The sequence below is a fragment of the Liolophura sinensis genome, chromosome 6 (assembly GCF_032854445.1).
Source record: "Liolophura sinensis isolate JHLJ2023 chromosome 6, CUHK_Ljap_v2, whole genome shotgun sequence".
Taxonomy (NCBI): domain Eukaryota; kingdom Metazoa; phylum Mollusca; class Polyplacophora; order Chitonida; family Chitonidae; genus Liolophura; species Liolophura sinensis.
Genome location: NC_088300.1, coordinates 66,090,664 through 66,105,212, shown reverse-complemented (window position 1 = coordinate 66,105,212; position 14,549 = coordinate 66,090,664). Strand labels below are relative to the sequence as shown.

Genomic DNA, 14,549 nt, shown 5'->3' with positions numbered 1-14,549 from the left:
ATAAAGGACTGAAGGGTAGAGGGGAAGAAAACATGCCTACAATGTACACCCATGTTATAAGCAGATCATGCATTTGTGATGTTCTGTATACCAGTCTGAAAGAGTGTTCTTGTAGCTTGGAAGGGGAGATAACTGCGGCCAAGCTCTGAGGTTAAGTCTGTCAGACATGAGCAGGGGTTTTGTGATGGATAGGACATGAGGGAACAGGGAACATGCATGAGGGCTACCCCTACTGTCATAGCTGACACCATACCATAGAGATTTATTGAGACTACCTGTATGGCTGTCATCTTGTGTCTGACTCTCCCTAAATCATGCCCCTCAGCTGTTCTCATTGACAGCTTGTCGCTGCCTGTCTGTTCGTCTGTCTGTCTAATGTGATGACTTTTCACATCTTCCCTTGTCAGAGCCATTGTTCTCTAATTTCCACTCTATCCCAATATTGTCTGATTTACTATCTTCAGACACACAGAGCTACATTGGACTCTGTTGTACAGAATATACTTCCTGCACATCTCTTGGCAACTCTAACAATTCATCTCACAAGCCATCGAAAAATAATAACACAATCAATTATAAATTTTGATCACTTCTGTTGAGTGATATTTAGAAGCTAGTTTGTGATATACCACACAACAACTATGTGTAGCCTATGGTTGATAACTCATTTATTAGTGAATCATGAATTGTAATTATATCAAGAAAACTGTCAAACACCAAACATTATTTGCATTTTGGATACCTGTACATTGTAAATTTGGTAAGCTATTCTCACTAAAATTTTACATAATCACAGACTACACTCTATGACCTTTAAAAATTAACCCTCTAAAGCTTATTGGCGAGGTAAGCTATTTAACAGGTACTTATTAATTAACCAGCTAATCGCAGGTAGAGGAAGGGAGTGATACTGTCATGTCTCTGCATGATCCCCTTAACCTGATCCTGTTATTGGACCACGACCCTTGTCTGTTAGGGTGACCAGGGATTAACATGCCCGTCCCCTCCTCTCTACCTGATAATGACTAATTATGAACTACAGGTCTGCAACACTGAGCTATTGTCTGCCACAAAGGGCTTTGTCTGTACAAGAGGTGTCAGGACTGAATATCACTTACACCCTTCAGCTCTCTCTCATTATCTGCTTAATTTGTGCACATTAATCCGGATTATTATTAAAAGTGCAAGATTGTATGGAAAAATTTATTGATATGGTATATGATATGATATCATGGAGATCTCAGGTGATTTTTATTGGAGAATTTTTTGTTGTGAGGGTGAGTCTTTTGTTTTCTGCACAGGTGTATTGATTGTCAGCTTTGTTGTTGTTGTTATGTACACAAACCATTTGTCAATGTTTTTTAATGTTTTTCAGGCGATGGCTTGGACAATAGTGTAGGTTCTGGGGAAGGCACAGCAGATGAAGATACAGATGAACGAAATCCAAAACGACAGAAAAAACGGGGCATTTTTCCAAAAGTAGCCACCAACATAATGAGAGCATGGCTTTTTCAACATTTAACAGTGAGTTTGACTTCAACTGTTTTCTTTCAATATATTTTAATATGAACTAGATTTTTATTCGTTTAGGGTAAATTGTATAACAGGATGTTTGTAATTACGAAGAATTTTATTTTCAGCTTTTCTTATATTTTTATTTTCTTTGCATGGATAGCACAACTGGCTGCTGCATAACAGAGAGATTATAGATAATGGTAATACAATTTTTGATGTTGTATATCTAGAAGATATACATTCTCAAACACAGTTATTTTTTTTTTTCTGGAACATTTTGAAATAGTGTTAGTTATTGCTAATTGGAGATTCATCGCCACTGTTTGAATAAATTTTTGGCCTTTTACTGCAGCCATTATCAGCCCGTTGGGGGATATGTTCGCTCCTCCTCCTTTAGAAAAACAACTATGCTGGGATAGATTTTAGTGATGGTTTTCCCGCTCTTTTTTTTGTGGAGAAGAATATTGGTGTGTTATCGTGTAATGTACAAAAAAAGAAAAATTAAAAAAAAACCAAGAGTCAAATGAGAGGAGGTAGTAAAAGACAGCATAGCTACGCTATCAAAGCTCTGGCATATTGAGATGTCAGGGGTTGGATTGGTGTTCACAATACCCAACTCTCAATGGATCCAGATGGCTGGGGAAAAAACTATCTAAACATTTCCATATCATTTTTGTCTATCCAGGAGAAGCTTAAGTTGGCGGAACTTGCCAGATTCCCTGAGGACGGTCCCAATCTCAGCCACAAGCCATGTCCGTAGATCCAATATTTTTAAAATTTTGGTGCAAAAAGTCTTAGTTGCCATGGCAAAGGAATGCATAAGGTTCTGTGAGATGAGTCCAATCTCTCATATGCAAATGAGAGTTTCTCTTTGACAAGATGGGGATATTTCAAAGGGTAGTTATTGAATCTCTGCCCCTTATTGCCCATGACTCATAGAAGGGGGGCCATTAATTTTCACTTCGCCCTTGTATCCCCTCTCGAGCATGTATAGTTGTGAGGGACAGTTCCATCCCTGTCAGATATCGCCGGATTACATATTCTGTCAAGAAGGGCTCAGCCTCAAATCTCGCTCTGTGAATATCTGATATTGCCAATTTATCTGTGGAGGACACTGCTGAATGCCAACCTTGATTTGAGCCGAATCCATTTTTGGGTAAATGACTCTGCCCAATTCTGGGTGCTGGTGTACAGATCGTCATGTATGTTTTTGTGGGGGCCAAAATTTGTGGCATATAAAAATGTCAAAAGTCAGGTAGCAGAACATTGTACTTTTCCATAAATTATATTTACGTTAAGGGGGTAGTAATTCTAGTGAAAGTAAGCAGTAAAAGTACCTCCTAATGACTCTTAAACAGATCATAGTATTTGTGGAAATAAAGTGTTTTCATTTGCCCTTCAGTAAATTTTTTTCGGTGAATTTTCACAAAATGTTTTAAATGACATGTAAAAAAAAAATAATGAAACACAAATTCCAATCTTATCACAAAGTGCTCAGTGTAAAATTTAGTTTTTATCTTGTGGTGAAATGTAGCATTTTTGAAATAACAATAGCTGGAAGAGTTTATGTGCTAGACTTTCGGGATGGTAAAAACTAACCACAAAGTGGACGTGATAAACATTGTTAAGGTTTGGAATAAGGAAGCCATAGCAAAGTGTATCTTACTGCTGCAAGTTGATACTTGCATGAAAAAACAGCTCAACAAGACGTGCAATTACTAGTGTAGCTTTGAAGCTGCGACAAAAATAGTGTTGGGTTTTGGGAAAAAATGAGGGGAGAAAATGAAAAATGATGTTTGGGAGGAAAGTCTTGTTGTGGTAGCTGCTAATGAGATAGTTCTATATGAATGACAGGCTGAAATTTCAGCCTGCTGTGGGGAGAGGCAGTTGTCTAGCTTATCTCTGCGCTGCTATTGGTCTGCCAGATTTGGAAGCTGTAGTGTGTAAATGCTGGATTGACTCTGACAGACAAGTCTCTGACAGTTTCACTGATAGAGGCCAATCTTGCCTGGTAAACTCCTGTATTATCTGAGGAGGGTTTTTACCAGGCTAATACTTCAGCATTGGTTCAGTTTTATACACCACAGTCAGTCAGAGCTGATCTTCCAGCATTCCCTACATTCTGATCTTCAAGGCTGAGCCATCTCTTTGGGACTTCTTGTCAAGAAGCCTGGACACCTTGACAAGCGAACAGTTTGGCTCGATTCATCAAATCAGGATCTTACAAAGCCCTCCAAGCCTGTTCCCTTGTAATCCTAAAGCTAGCATCGTAACCATTTTATCAGCTTCTTAATTTTCTACACTTACATCTGTATCACTGACAGTCCATTTTTGTCTCGATGGTTTAACAGAAGATTACTTGCTGGGCTTCATACCTGAATTTTAATTTCAGCAGTTTTTGAGCAGACACTCAGCAAGGCTCCAAGCTGATATGTACTTATTGGTTTGAGGTTCCCAACACTGTTTAATTTGGTTCCTCATCCTTCTTGCATAGAAAATTCAAATTTTGGACGTCAATGATTGGATCATCACGGAATGCAAATTGACATTATATTAACTGTATTAATGTAGACGGAGTAATGTGCCAAGGATTTTCTTAGAGAAATACAATATTAACATGCAAAAAGCTTGAAAATCACATTATTTACAAATATATATATATATATCGATAACTCTATCATGTATAATATATGTACATGAATTGATAATTTTAACCTTATTGTTTTCACTGGCTCAGAGATACATGTAACCCTACCTTATGGAACTATAACTTTACTATTTTGGGTGTGTTTTACTATGGTTGTAATTGAAGTAGTGGGGAGAGAATGGTGGAGGAACAGGGAGAGGGAGGGATGAGCATGCATGGACTCTTATCCTCCCCAGATCAGTGGATTCTTGAAAGCTTTTATTAAAACTGAGCTGGCATTTTCTGTCACTTTTAGCGAAAGCATGTCAGCATGGCCTCCAACCATGACTGCATCAGCGTCAAATTGTTAGAGTATCTGAGGCTGCTGTGGGAATTTAGTCCAGACTGATTTCACCAAGTCTGCCGGCTTTTTCTCACCTATGCCTCAGAGCTTGCCTCAATACATAATCTTCCAAAAGCCATGATTGCTAAAACAATTTGCATTCTGTGATGACCCTAGTGATGGGAAAAACTCTAGCTGAAGCATGCTTTTGACAGTTTGCCCGCAAAAATCCCCAGGTGGCCCGACAAACTCTCATTGAATTTTACCCTCCCATATGCGACACATTTGGCTGGCTATTCATAGCCCTCAAATCTCGATTACCTATTTCCCAGGGCAGCAAAGGTTAACCTGGTTTACCCGCTGTTCTCCGGGATAGTTTTAACATAGGAAGACATCAGGCCAAGTCATACTGATACCCGTATCTCCTGGAGACCCAATCGCCCCTTTTCCCCTTCCCACAATAGCCCTTTTTAAACTCCCCTTTGTTCCCTTACTGCATTAGGGTTATTCTAATTGAGACAGTGCTCCCTGGGTGAGGCCATCCCTTGGGGCACCAGACATTGCTGTAGAACTATCGATTTTGGAGCCCCTAGCACAGTCCAAGAGGGGCCAAAAATGTGGAGGAGTGTAAGGAAAAGTGAAAAAGGTAAGGGGCAAACTGCACTCAGACTAAAACAAAAAAAGACACAAATTAAGGTAAAACATCAGGGAGGTGAAACCCTACTAGTGCTGCTCTGGTGACAGATAGAAACTGGGGTGTCTCATTGCATACCCTGAACAACCTGTGACATAGACACCTCATCAGAACCCTTGTCAGAGGAATTATTAATCCAATCTTCCATTCACAGTTCTAATCTACGTGTACATCCTAATTTGGTCCCTAGACCGGGAAACCTGTAAAAATCTGAAGATTTCTTCATTAGGCCTGTCATCGAAATTACAGTTGTCAAAAACTGGAACGGATATTAGCAACGAAAATCAGTGCTGGAGAAAGGAATGTAATATTGTTTGCCAAACCTCTTTGGTGTTTTTATGATTTTTGTAAATATTTTGAAAATTTTCTTCGTTTTCTATGGACATTGTTTTGATTTTAAAGTCAGGTGTCCATGGGAACATTTGAACACTATACAAGATTTATTACCAAAAATTGTCAATGGATATCATCATTTTCTTCTGAAAATGGATGCTGGCGTTGATAGCAAAAATGTGCAATGACGACTGCATTTTGTTAAGTATTGTTTGGAGCTGAACCTTGGATATTCATACTTCACACTGATGAAGCAGTAACAGTACACTGGCTTTGCCTGGTGGCACAGAGGTGTGACCACTGACACATTTTGTCATATCTCCCTTCAGTTCAAGACAGCTGTGATATCTCTCTCTCACTCTCTTTGCGCCAGATAATATGCTCATCAATTTTTCACAGGTTTGAGGAAAAACTAAGACATTTAGTTTCCCCAAGTGAGGTAATTATGTTTTATAATACAAACAGAAGAAAATACTAAAGGAAATTGAATCCAGAAGGTGAGCAAAGGAAGATTTAATTTTGTGTGAGGAAGAGAGAACTAGAGGCTTACCAAATTGGTTTTGTGTTTGCTGTGCAGGGATGGGAAGTCTTGGATAAGCATAAAATTGGAGTGGTAGCTTTTCCTAATAGAATAAAATAGAACTTGGATTAGGCAAATGTAATGTGCCGCTTTATCCACTGTCTGATTTTTTTTTTCTTCTCTTCTTTATCTGGCTGAATTGCCATTTCAGGGCAATTTGCAAAATGCAAGGTTTGGGGGAAGAAATTAAGGCCATTATCACTGGGAAGGGAAAATTAAATCAGTGGGCTGCTGGACCTAGAGGCTGTCTGCTATTTGGTTACAGAGCTAGGCTTACAAACAAACGGAATATTTGCTGGCTGTATTAACGTGCGCCGCCTTTCCATGAACTCAAATGCCAGCTTAATTGCTGAGAAGCTCCTAAAGTCTCATGTATAGGAGACAAATGGTAATCGGGGTAAAGGATAAAGCAGGGAAGGGTATTAGAGTTTGACCAAGTGGAATTCAAGATAAGGATGGTGAGGAAACACTGAGCTAAGAGATAGGAAGACCTCCAGGTTGACCAGGCTAACAAATTATGAGGACAGTCCCAGCCCAAAATACAGACAATGAATAGGTTTTAAAATGGAGCTTTTTTGAAACAAAGCTTTTTCTATCCTTTTTTTTTTTGAAAGGTTTGGTGAAATCTGAACTATAAAAAAACTCCACTAGGTTTGAAAGTTCTTGTGTCTTAAGTCACTGAGCCTTCATCACCTGTTCTCAGTTGGGCTACCCACATTGTCATCTCTTGTTGTGATGGGGCGTTGCGTGGGTAACAGTGTCGCTCATTGCACATTGAATCAACAGATACCTTACAGGTGCCCTGGCAGTTTGATTGGAAGAAGTGATTTGGAAAAGCTTTTTAATCAGCTGCTGGCTTTCAGCAGTGTTCTTTCCTGCAGATTGAGTAAATGTCACCAAGAACTCTTCTGATTGGGCTTCATAGGCTTCCTCACTGGATTTTGCTTTTTTTAAAAGTGTCAAGTATAAGTCGGATGATTTATTGCTTTTCGTGCTCCTGATGGCTTATCTTAAGATTCTCATACCCAAAGGTGCTATAGGGAGATTTTCAGGGGAATCTCTTAAACAAGAAAAAAAGAAACAAGGCCCTTCTATGAATGAATCTGTGACTGATTCCCACCCCCTCACCCCCACCACCATAATTAGTATGGCATAAAACACCAATCAAACAAATAAGTTGAATGATAGACTAAACATAATGTAAAAAGATTTTTTTTTTCGTTTTCAAGAAATGTTGGAAAGCTTAAAAGCTTTGATACCAGCAGAATGTCCAGCATTTGTGTCCAAATATACATCAACAGATATCACAACATTTGAAAAAAGAAACCCCACTGAACATCTGGAAGTAAAGAAAACAACAGTGTAATACTTATGAATTTTTTTTCTTATCAAGAAATGTTGGGAAGCTTAAAAAATTTATTTATGATATCAGCACTTTAGAATGTCCAGCATTTGTATCCAAATATACATCAAGAGATATTATGACATTTAAAAAAAGAAACCCCACTGAACATGTGGAAGTAAAAAAAACAACAATGTAATACTCATGAGTGAGGTGTTACTATAAAATAAAAGCAGTCACATCCTTTACTTAATATTTTTACTGACATTTTTATCTATTGTCTAGATAAATGTGTGAATACGTATGAATGACACTTAAGTAGTCAATGTGTGGTCATGGCAGAAGTCACTGCTGACTGTGAGACCCTTCAGCTCTAAGGCACTAAGCAGTGAAAAGGCAGCCAGGGTGGTATGTGGCGAGTCTTTGGTGAGCAGCCTATTCAAATACTGTCTTAGAAAGTTGCACAAATGCAAACCTAATTTGTGTTGGGCGTATGTAAATAATTTGTCCACTGATAGGCAATAGTGTCAATATTTTCCGCCAATTGACTGGATTATGGCCGCTAATGTGCTAAGTGAAGAATAAAGGGGTGGGATAGAGGAGCAGGTAACAATAACATAGACCCCCACATAATGTTGATACAGTAAAGCTCGCCCATTATCTGTGACAACTGGTGCAGGTGCTAGATTGCTGAACGGCCTTTTCAGCCTGTGTTTGCTCGTCGCCCTGAAAGGGGGGAGAAGCACGAGGCAGTAACACAGGCCCTGCCGGCAGCCATGTTTATTTAGCACCGTCTCTGAACACTAGCAAAGCGGAGCCCTTTGAAACAGCCGGAATGCACAGCATTGACTTGTAAAAATAACCCGTATTTATTTAGGGCAATTCATCTGTGAATTAGTTGACAGATCTAATAAAAGCCATTAAGTCGAGCCGTTTAATTGGTGTTTTGGAAGGTACCTGGCGTAATGGGCAAACTTCTTGAGGTCGATTAACATAGTGCCTGTCCAAATCTGACCAAAAAGAGCATCCCTTGTGTTACAGATACAAAAAATATTTGTCTCCGGGCAAACTTAGAGTAATCAAATTGCGCAGCCACCTTAGAAACGGGTTGTTAGATAGAGGAGAACATGAGAATGTGATTAAGTAAGATATCGCTGGCCTGTAAGGCCAGGAAGAGACAAATTGCTGCAATTAGAGACAAGGAGTAAAGGACCTGCTGAGAAATCCCAGTCCAATCCGAACTGACGAAAAACCCAATTGTTAGCTCCTGTAAACGCCTCCCCTGCATCTTTCACTAGGGCTGCTTGGATCAAAGCTGCTTCTGAGCTTTATTGTCTGACTTTAAGGTAACATCTGAAATGTCTTGTAACAAGTCTACAGACAGTGCTACAGATAAGTTTTTTTGTCATAGAGAGTATGGTACTCCCAACTTTCCAAGAGAGGGAGGACGTTTCTTCCGAATTTCCAAGTACGCAGTACCGCAGAACACATTTTTTTTTTCAAATGCTCAACACTTCACTATTTTGGGACACCATGCAGTAATACACCTGGAAAATGTGAAGTTGATTGAGTAAAAGAGGGCGAAGAAAAGGCCTACATGTATACATGTATTCTGTAAGACGAATCGGAATCTAGAGACCACGTGAGTAACAAACAGCATGGGTGAAATAAATGGTCCTCACAGCGTTATTGCATAGGAAAATGTCTATTTTTGAATCGCTGTCAGCGATCTTGTATCCATTGGATTTGTGTAATTTTCAGCTTCCCAGATAGTCTGAATATTTCTGCAGAGCTTCCGTGGTGTCATTTTGTACAACTAGGCCTTACTAGTCGCTAGTGAAGTGGCAAAATGTGACCTTTTCCCCAGTGCTGTAACATTGGGCGTCCATTAAGGGTTGTCATGTGACCCCAACTTCTGACCCATCTTACAGAATACATAGGCCGACATGTACAGAGATTCTTTCCTTTGAAGTTATATAGAACTGCCCAGTATACAACTAGATGTAGGCCTACATATAAATTGCCCCAAAACAGTCTAGATTAAAGTAATTATTTCAGCTCTCCCGCTTGAGGAATGAAGTTAATACATTTATTTCGCATCAGCCTTTGTGGTGTTTATTTCAGTATAAAGGAACTGCGACCTTGGTGATACTGTAACATTGGTGGGGAGTTGAAAGCAGACAATTAGGAGTGATGTTAGGGTGATCTTGTGCATTATAAAAGCAGAAGCAGTATAGTAACTAAAAAGAGATTTTCACCGTGACAAAAACTGCGTGACAAAACACTCAAATATCACAAAGACATTTATCATGGCAAGCATTCTCCATGGCTGCAGGTGGTGGCACAGGAGCTTTTGCTGTAGCGTAGAGGGTCCGAAAACTAACACATGGTGGAGAATGTTGAGCACATGGTTCGCTGTGGAGATTTACTTTTGATTTTGACAGGACTGTCTGGTTTAAATCTCGCCTGTACGCTAGCCTCCAAGAACTTAGGCGTTCACACAAATCTTTAGGCATATACAGTACGCTCTGTTCGAATTCTAGAAGCATATGATCTAATTTATTTTGGCCACTACTCCCTTATTGATAGCACTTTTAAAAACAAAAAGAAGTAGCAAGGCACTTGTTACAGCTACAGTAGGGAATTTTGATAATAGTGTTCAGAGACTGTGAAAGTATAAGCCAATGTAGGTGTCATTAACGCAATTTGAGGCTGATCTTGGTGGCTCACTTTTTTTTTTTTGTTCCTCCGTGATTTGTTGATGTGATGCGGTGGTTTGTGTCTTCAGCAGACACTGAACCAGACACAAAGATCGTTGAGTGGTTTGGGGTTCCCAGATAGCTCACCAAATCTCCCTGAAAAAGGGACCAGAATTTCAAATCACTGCCTCCGTGATCCAGATGAGACGTGGTCGGCTAGTTTGCTTTCCTCTGAAGTGTTTTGCTGGGAAATTCACATTTTGTTGCCCTCTAAAAACACTGGCGACTGTGCCCACAGAGAATAGGTAATGGCTGAGAGAAGCAGTTAGTGAAAGCTTTCCAGGAGCCAGTGTATTCTGCCCTGGTGAAGACACTTCACTCATGGCTTTCAACTAATAACAGGAGGTTCTAAAGTGGGTCTTACATGACTGCTCGGACAGAGATTTTTCATCATCACAAATTATTTATCTTTTGGTTTGTATTCTGTATGAGCCCAATTAGAATGCTTGGTTTTGTGACTGCATATCAGTATAGGCCCAATAAAGTCTCCTGTTTCATTGGATGTGATGAGTTTTGTATTAAAATTAAGCTATTAAAATAGATTTTCAAGGAGGTGGGGGGGGGATTATAGCACTGATTTGGCATGCGGTTGTTTGAATCTGGGATTGAACTTGTGAGCATTTGACATGGAACTGGATGTGTGCAAAGTCTGGTTGTTGTCATGCAAATTGATCAGAATGAAACAAGTACATATAATGCCATTCTAACCAAAGTAACCTTAGTGACGTAGTAAAGTGGCTTGTGCTCTTAGGTATAGAGACATAAATTGACAGCATGGTTGTTGATGTGACTCGCCATTCAATGGCCAGGTGTCCAGAGTCTATTAAAAGAACCTGGCTGAAGAAAACGTGGCGTGTGCGAAGAAGCTAATGGCAGTGGCTGCTCTATGGGGTTTGAAAGGCTCAGTCCGTGACAGTACATTCTGATGGCTTTATTTGACTTGCTGGTTTGTTCTGTTATTTTGTTATCTGAATTTTATGTCCACTTAAACAAGTGGCTTGGTCACCAAGGCGAGAGACTTAACCATACTGGACAATAAGGTGTGTTCCCTTCAATTAAATCTGTTTTTCTGACTTGAAAAGCCGAGTGACAGAATGCAAATCGGTGATTTGTTATGTCCTCTCCTAAACTGCTGTGTTACTTTTGAGATTAGACCTTTCACAGCTGGACAGTCAATCGACATTCCTTTAGCCCTAACACCCATGGACAGTTTCTGAATTATTGTAAAACTGAGGTGGTCAGACATGCATATAGATACAAAACTTCTTGACTGCAGCTTAGACAAAAGACAAAGACCATGCATACATGTAGCCAAGTTCAATGTGGACAAGGAAACAGGTGTTAATAGTGCTTATAATTCATCTGCTTGTTATGTCATTGCTGTTTGATCTCAAACTGCTGTTCCAGCTGTATGAACTTTTTATTGATTAGACTGCTAATTTAGCATGTTTTTTATGATAAAACACCCATTCAAAACCACCTTTTATCATAATTAAAGATGTGTACATGGCTGAGCTGTCCTAATGACAGCAGGTAGTTGTAGCAGAAGGATGCCCCTATCTTGCCTGCTGTAGATGAACTCACCTGAGTTAATTTGACCAACCATGCTTAACTCACCTGTCCAACAGTCAATTAGCCATTAAGGTGATGTATCATCAATATTACCTGAACCAAGATAAAACAAGAAAAAATCATTTCGTCTTGGGACGTCTTTATTGGAGTAATTTTCTCTGCAGAAGGGTTTCTTCTCTGTGGGCAGCTCATGTATGGAGCTAGTTTTTCGCTCCGGCCCTGTTTGAAGATGGCAAAGTATGGCCAATACATCATCATTTGAGCTGTGCCAGTCGGCTGAATCTACGCTGTGGTGCCTATTATAATCCAACAGATGTCTTATATGTGGTATCTCTTGCAATTTTTCAGCTGTCAAGGGGCTTGATGAGCCTTGTGATTACAAGTTTTCTCAGCAGACAACTCATCCGTTTTTGCCCTTCTTTTAGATGAGGGTCTTCACGGATTCTATCACAAACTCTCTCTCTAGTTCATTCGAGGTAGTTGTATTTTTTTTTCCCCCTTCCCCTCTCTATCTCCAGAAACTTCTCTCTCTTCATCTGGAGTGTTCTTCAAGTCCTGCTTAGTTCTTGTACAGAAATAACCACGCCAACTGGTAACCTGTCATGGCAAACCCCTCTCATTTAGCAATTAATTTATCTATTATAGCTTGGTAAGGCTTCTGGGGCTGTGGTACAGGGTCGGTCCAGGCTGATTACTTCCTCATAGAGAGCCAGAGCTCGTCCCCTCTCTGTCCTCCATCAATCTCAGGAGGTGACAGCATCACAGATAGTCTTCACAACACCCCCTTCACCTACCTCTCCACCAACATCCCTTTCACAGCTTTCTTCACTTTTATTACACCTTCATCTTCTCTGGGCTCATTTTCATTGAGGAATGAAGTAATTTTCATTTAAATAGACACCCATCTTTGGAAGAACAACTTTTCACATAGTTCATTTAGCCCCTGTCATTTTGTTTGATTGATAATAAATGAAGAAAATTTAAAGTTGCTATAACCAAAAACCTATTCAGAGGGGACATTTGAGCCCCGTTGTCTGGAGCTGTTCCCCTCTGAGCATTATACACGTTTTCTGGTATTGTGTGTTGCACAGATTTCCTAAATCTGATGTTGATGTTGAATTACATGCAGTGTGTATGAACTAGCACACTAGACCAATGTTAATCTGTTGATTTTGTTTACTTGTTTCTGAGTAGATAAACACAGCTTTAAATTTTGAAACGTAAGCATGAAAAACAATAGTAGAGATAAAACAACATTTGATGAAATGTAGCAAAAATCAGAAAATTTGTGCTCCTCTAAAGTACAGAGTACCTTGTCTTTTTTTTTTTTTTAGGCTGAGAAATTGATGTCTCCAGTAATATTTCTCTTGATGAATTCCCCAATTTTAGAAGATCAATTTCTGTAATAAATCAAATGATATGAAATGGGCACGTAAAAAAGTTTGAAATCAAAACTGTATGTACTCTAAGCCTAGTGGCTGGTAGAGATGGGTTAACTTAGGACTTTTGCCTGGATGCTATTTGTTACGACCATGATGCCAAAGTATTTGTCCATGCAGAGCAAAGTTTTTGCTGTGGAACTTTTTTTGTCATTTGGATTATTTATTATTAATTTGTCTAATCTTGGTAACTCTTGCAACCTGCTGGGGAAGTGGGCATTAACACGAGGCCATTGTGTCACTAGACAGTCACTGAGATGAAGAGCAAATTAGTTTCTGTTTATTAGCCTTACTATTTACCCTGCTAGCACAAGGAGAGAAGCTAAAGCACAAGGAGAGAAGCACCCGCCAGTCACCCTAGGCCCTTGTTTTCTGGCTGGTGGGCTGCAGAAGGAAGCACCATTCCAGCAGAGTTTACCACTTAGTTGGCTGGAGAAAATGAGGTCATTGTCAGAGCACACCATCTCATCTGCCCAGGTCTGCTTGGCCAACCAAAAATGGCTGGTCCTCACTGATTACAGCCCTGTCCCCGTCACAGCCCCAGTAAGCTCCCGCTCCCTTGCCTCCTGCCTCTACACACTTCACCGCTCTTCTTTTCTGTTTATATGCTGCCACAACGCTTCATTCTATTAAATGCATGTGGAATTTTGACAAACCATTTGCATAATTTCATCTCTGAATGATTTACTGCGGACATCGCTTCTAGCGATACCATTGAAATCGTCCACAGATTCCAGTTTCTGAGGAATGGCCTTTGAACGTCTTTCTATGTTGGGTTGCTCAGGTTTTCTTTGGCTGTGAATTTTTGTCTCGTGGATTAAGCCATTGGCTCTCATTCAATCATCCTCTCGTACCAACAGAACATCCTGTAAATTTGATTTCATTGGCAGCTTCCTAAATTGTATAAATCCCTTTAAGATATGTATCCAGCACCCAATCGTCTTTGAGGGGAAATCTTTTGTGATGGTAGCAAAGTAGCAATCTTCCAAATAGCATCTAATAGAAATGAGATTTTTTCCGTTCTCTTTTCATAATGTTCCTTACGGAAATGCTTTAAATGAGTTTTCTGAAGTTTTCCTACGGTAGCCGAACCTGGCAATTTGATTGGCTTATTTATTGATTGTTTTACCCACTCTACAGAATTACCATTGGAGAATTTTTAGCCGTCTGTGGCATTTGGCTGGGTTTTTTTTTTTCCTGTGACCAAATAAGAATTGAGTTAATTTAAATTTTTGTTTGATTACCTTGAAATATATTACACTTCTGGTAAACAGAAGCATTATTGTGTGTATCGTACTGTGATTGAAATACTTGGTGATGCTATGCCTTTTTGTTCGTTTGTTTGT

General features: G+C 39.6%; 1 protein-coding gene across 2 annotated transcripts in view; it reads left to right on the top strand.

The window, feature by feature from the left end:
- LOC135469303 (homeobox protein Meis1-like) overlaps nucleotides 1-14,549 on the top strand; it is a 125,041-nt gene that overhangs the window by 78,289 nt on the left and 32,203 nt on the right. For both annotated transcript variants that reach the window (XM_064747922.1, XM_064747923.1), the window contains one exon: nucleotides 1,376-1,524. In XM_064747922.1, the coding sequence (XP_064603992.1) occupies nucleotides 1,376-1,524 (149 nt within the window). The remainder of the gene's footprint in view (nucleotides 1-1,375; nucleotides 1,525-14,549) is intronic.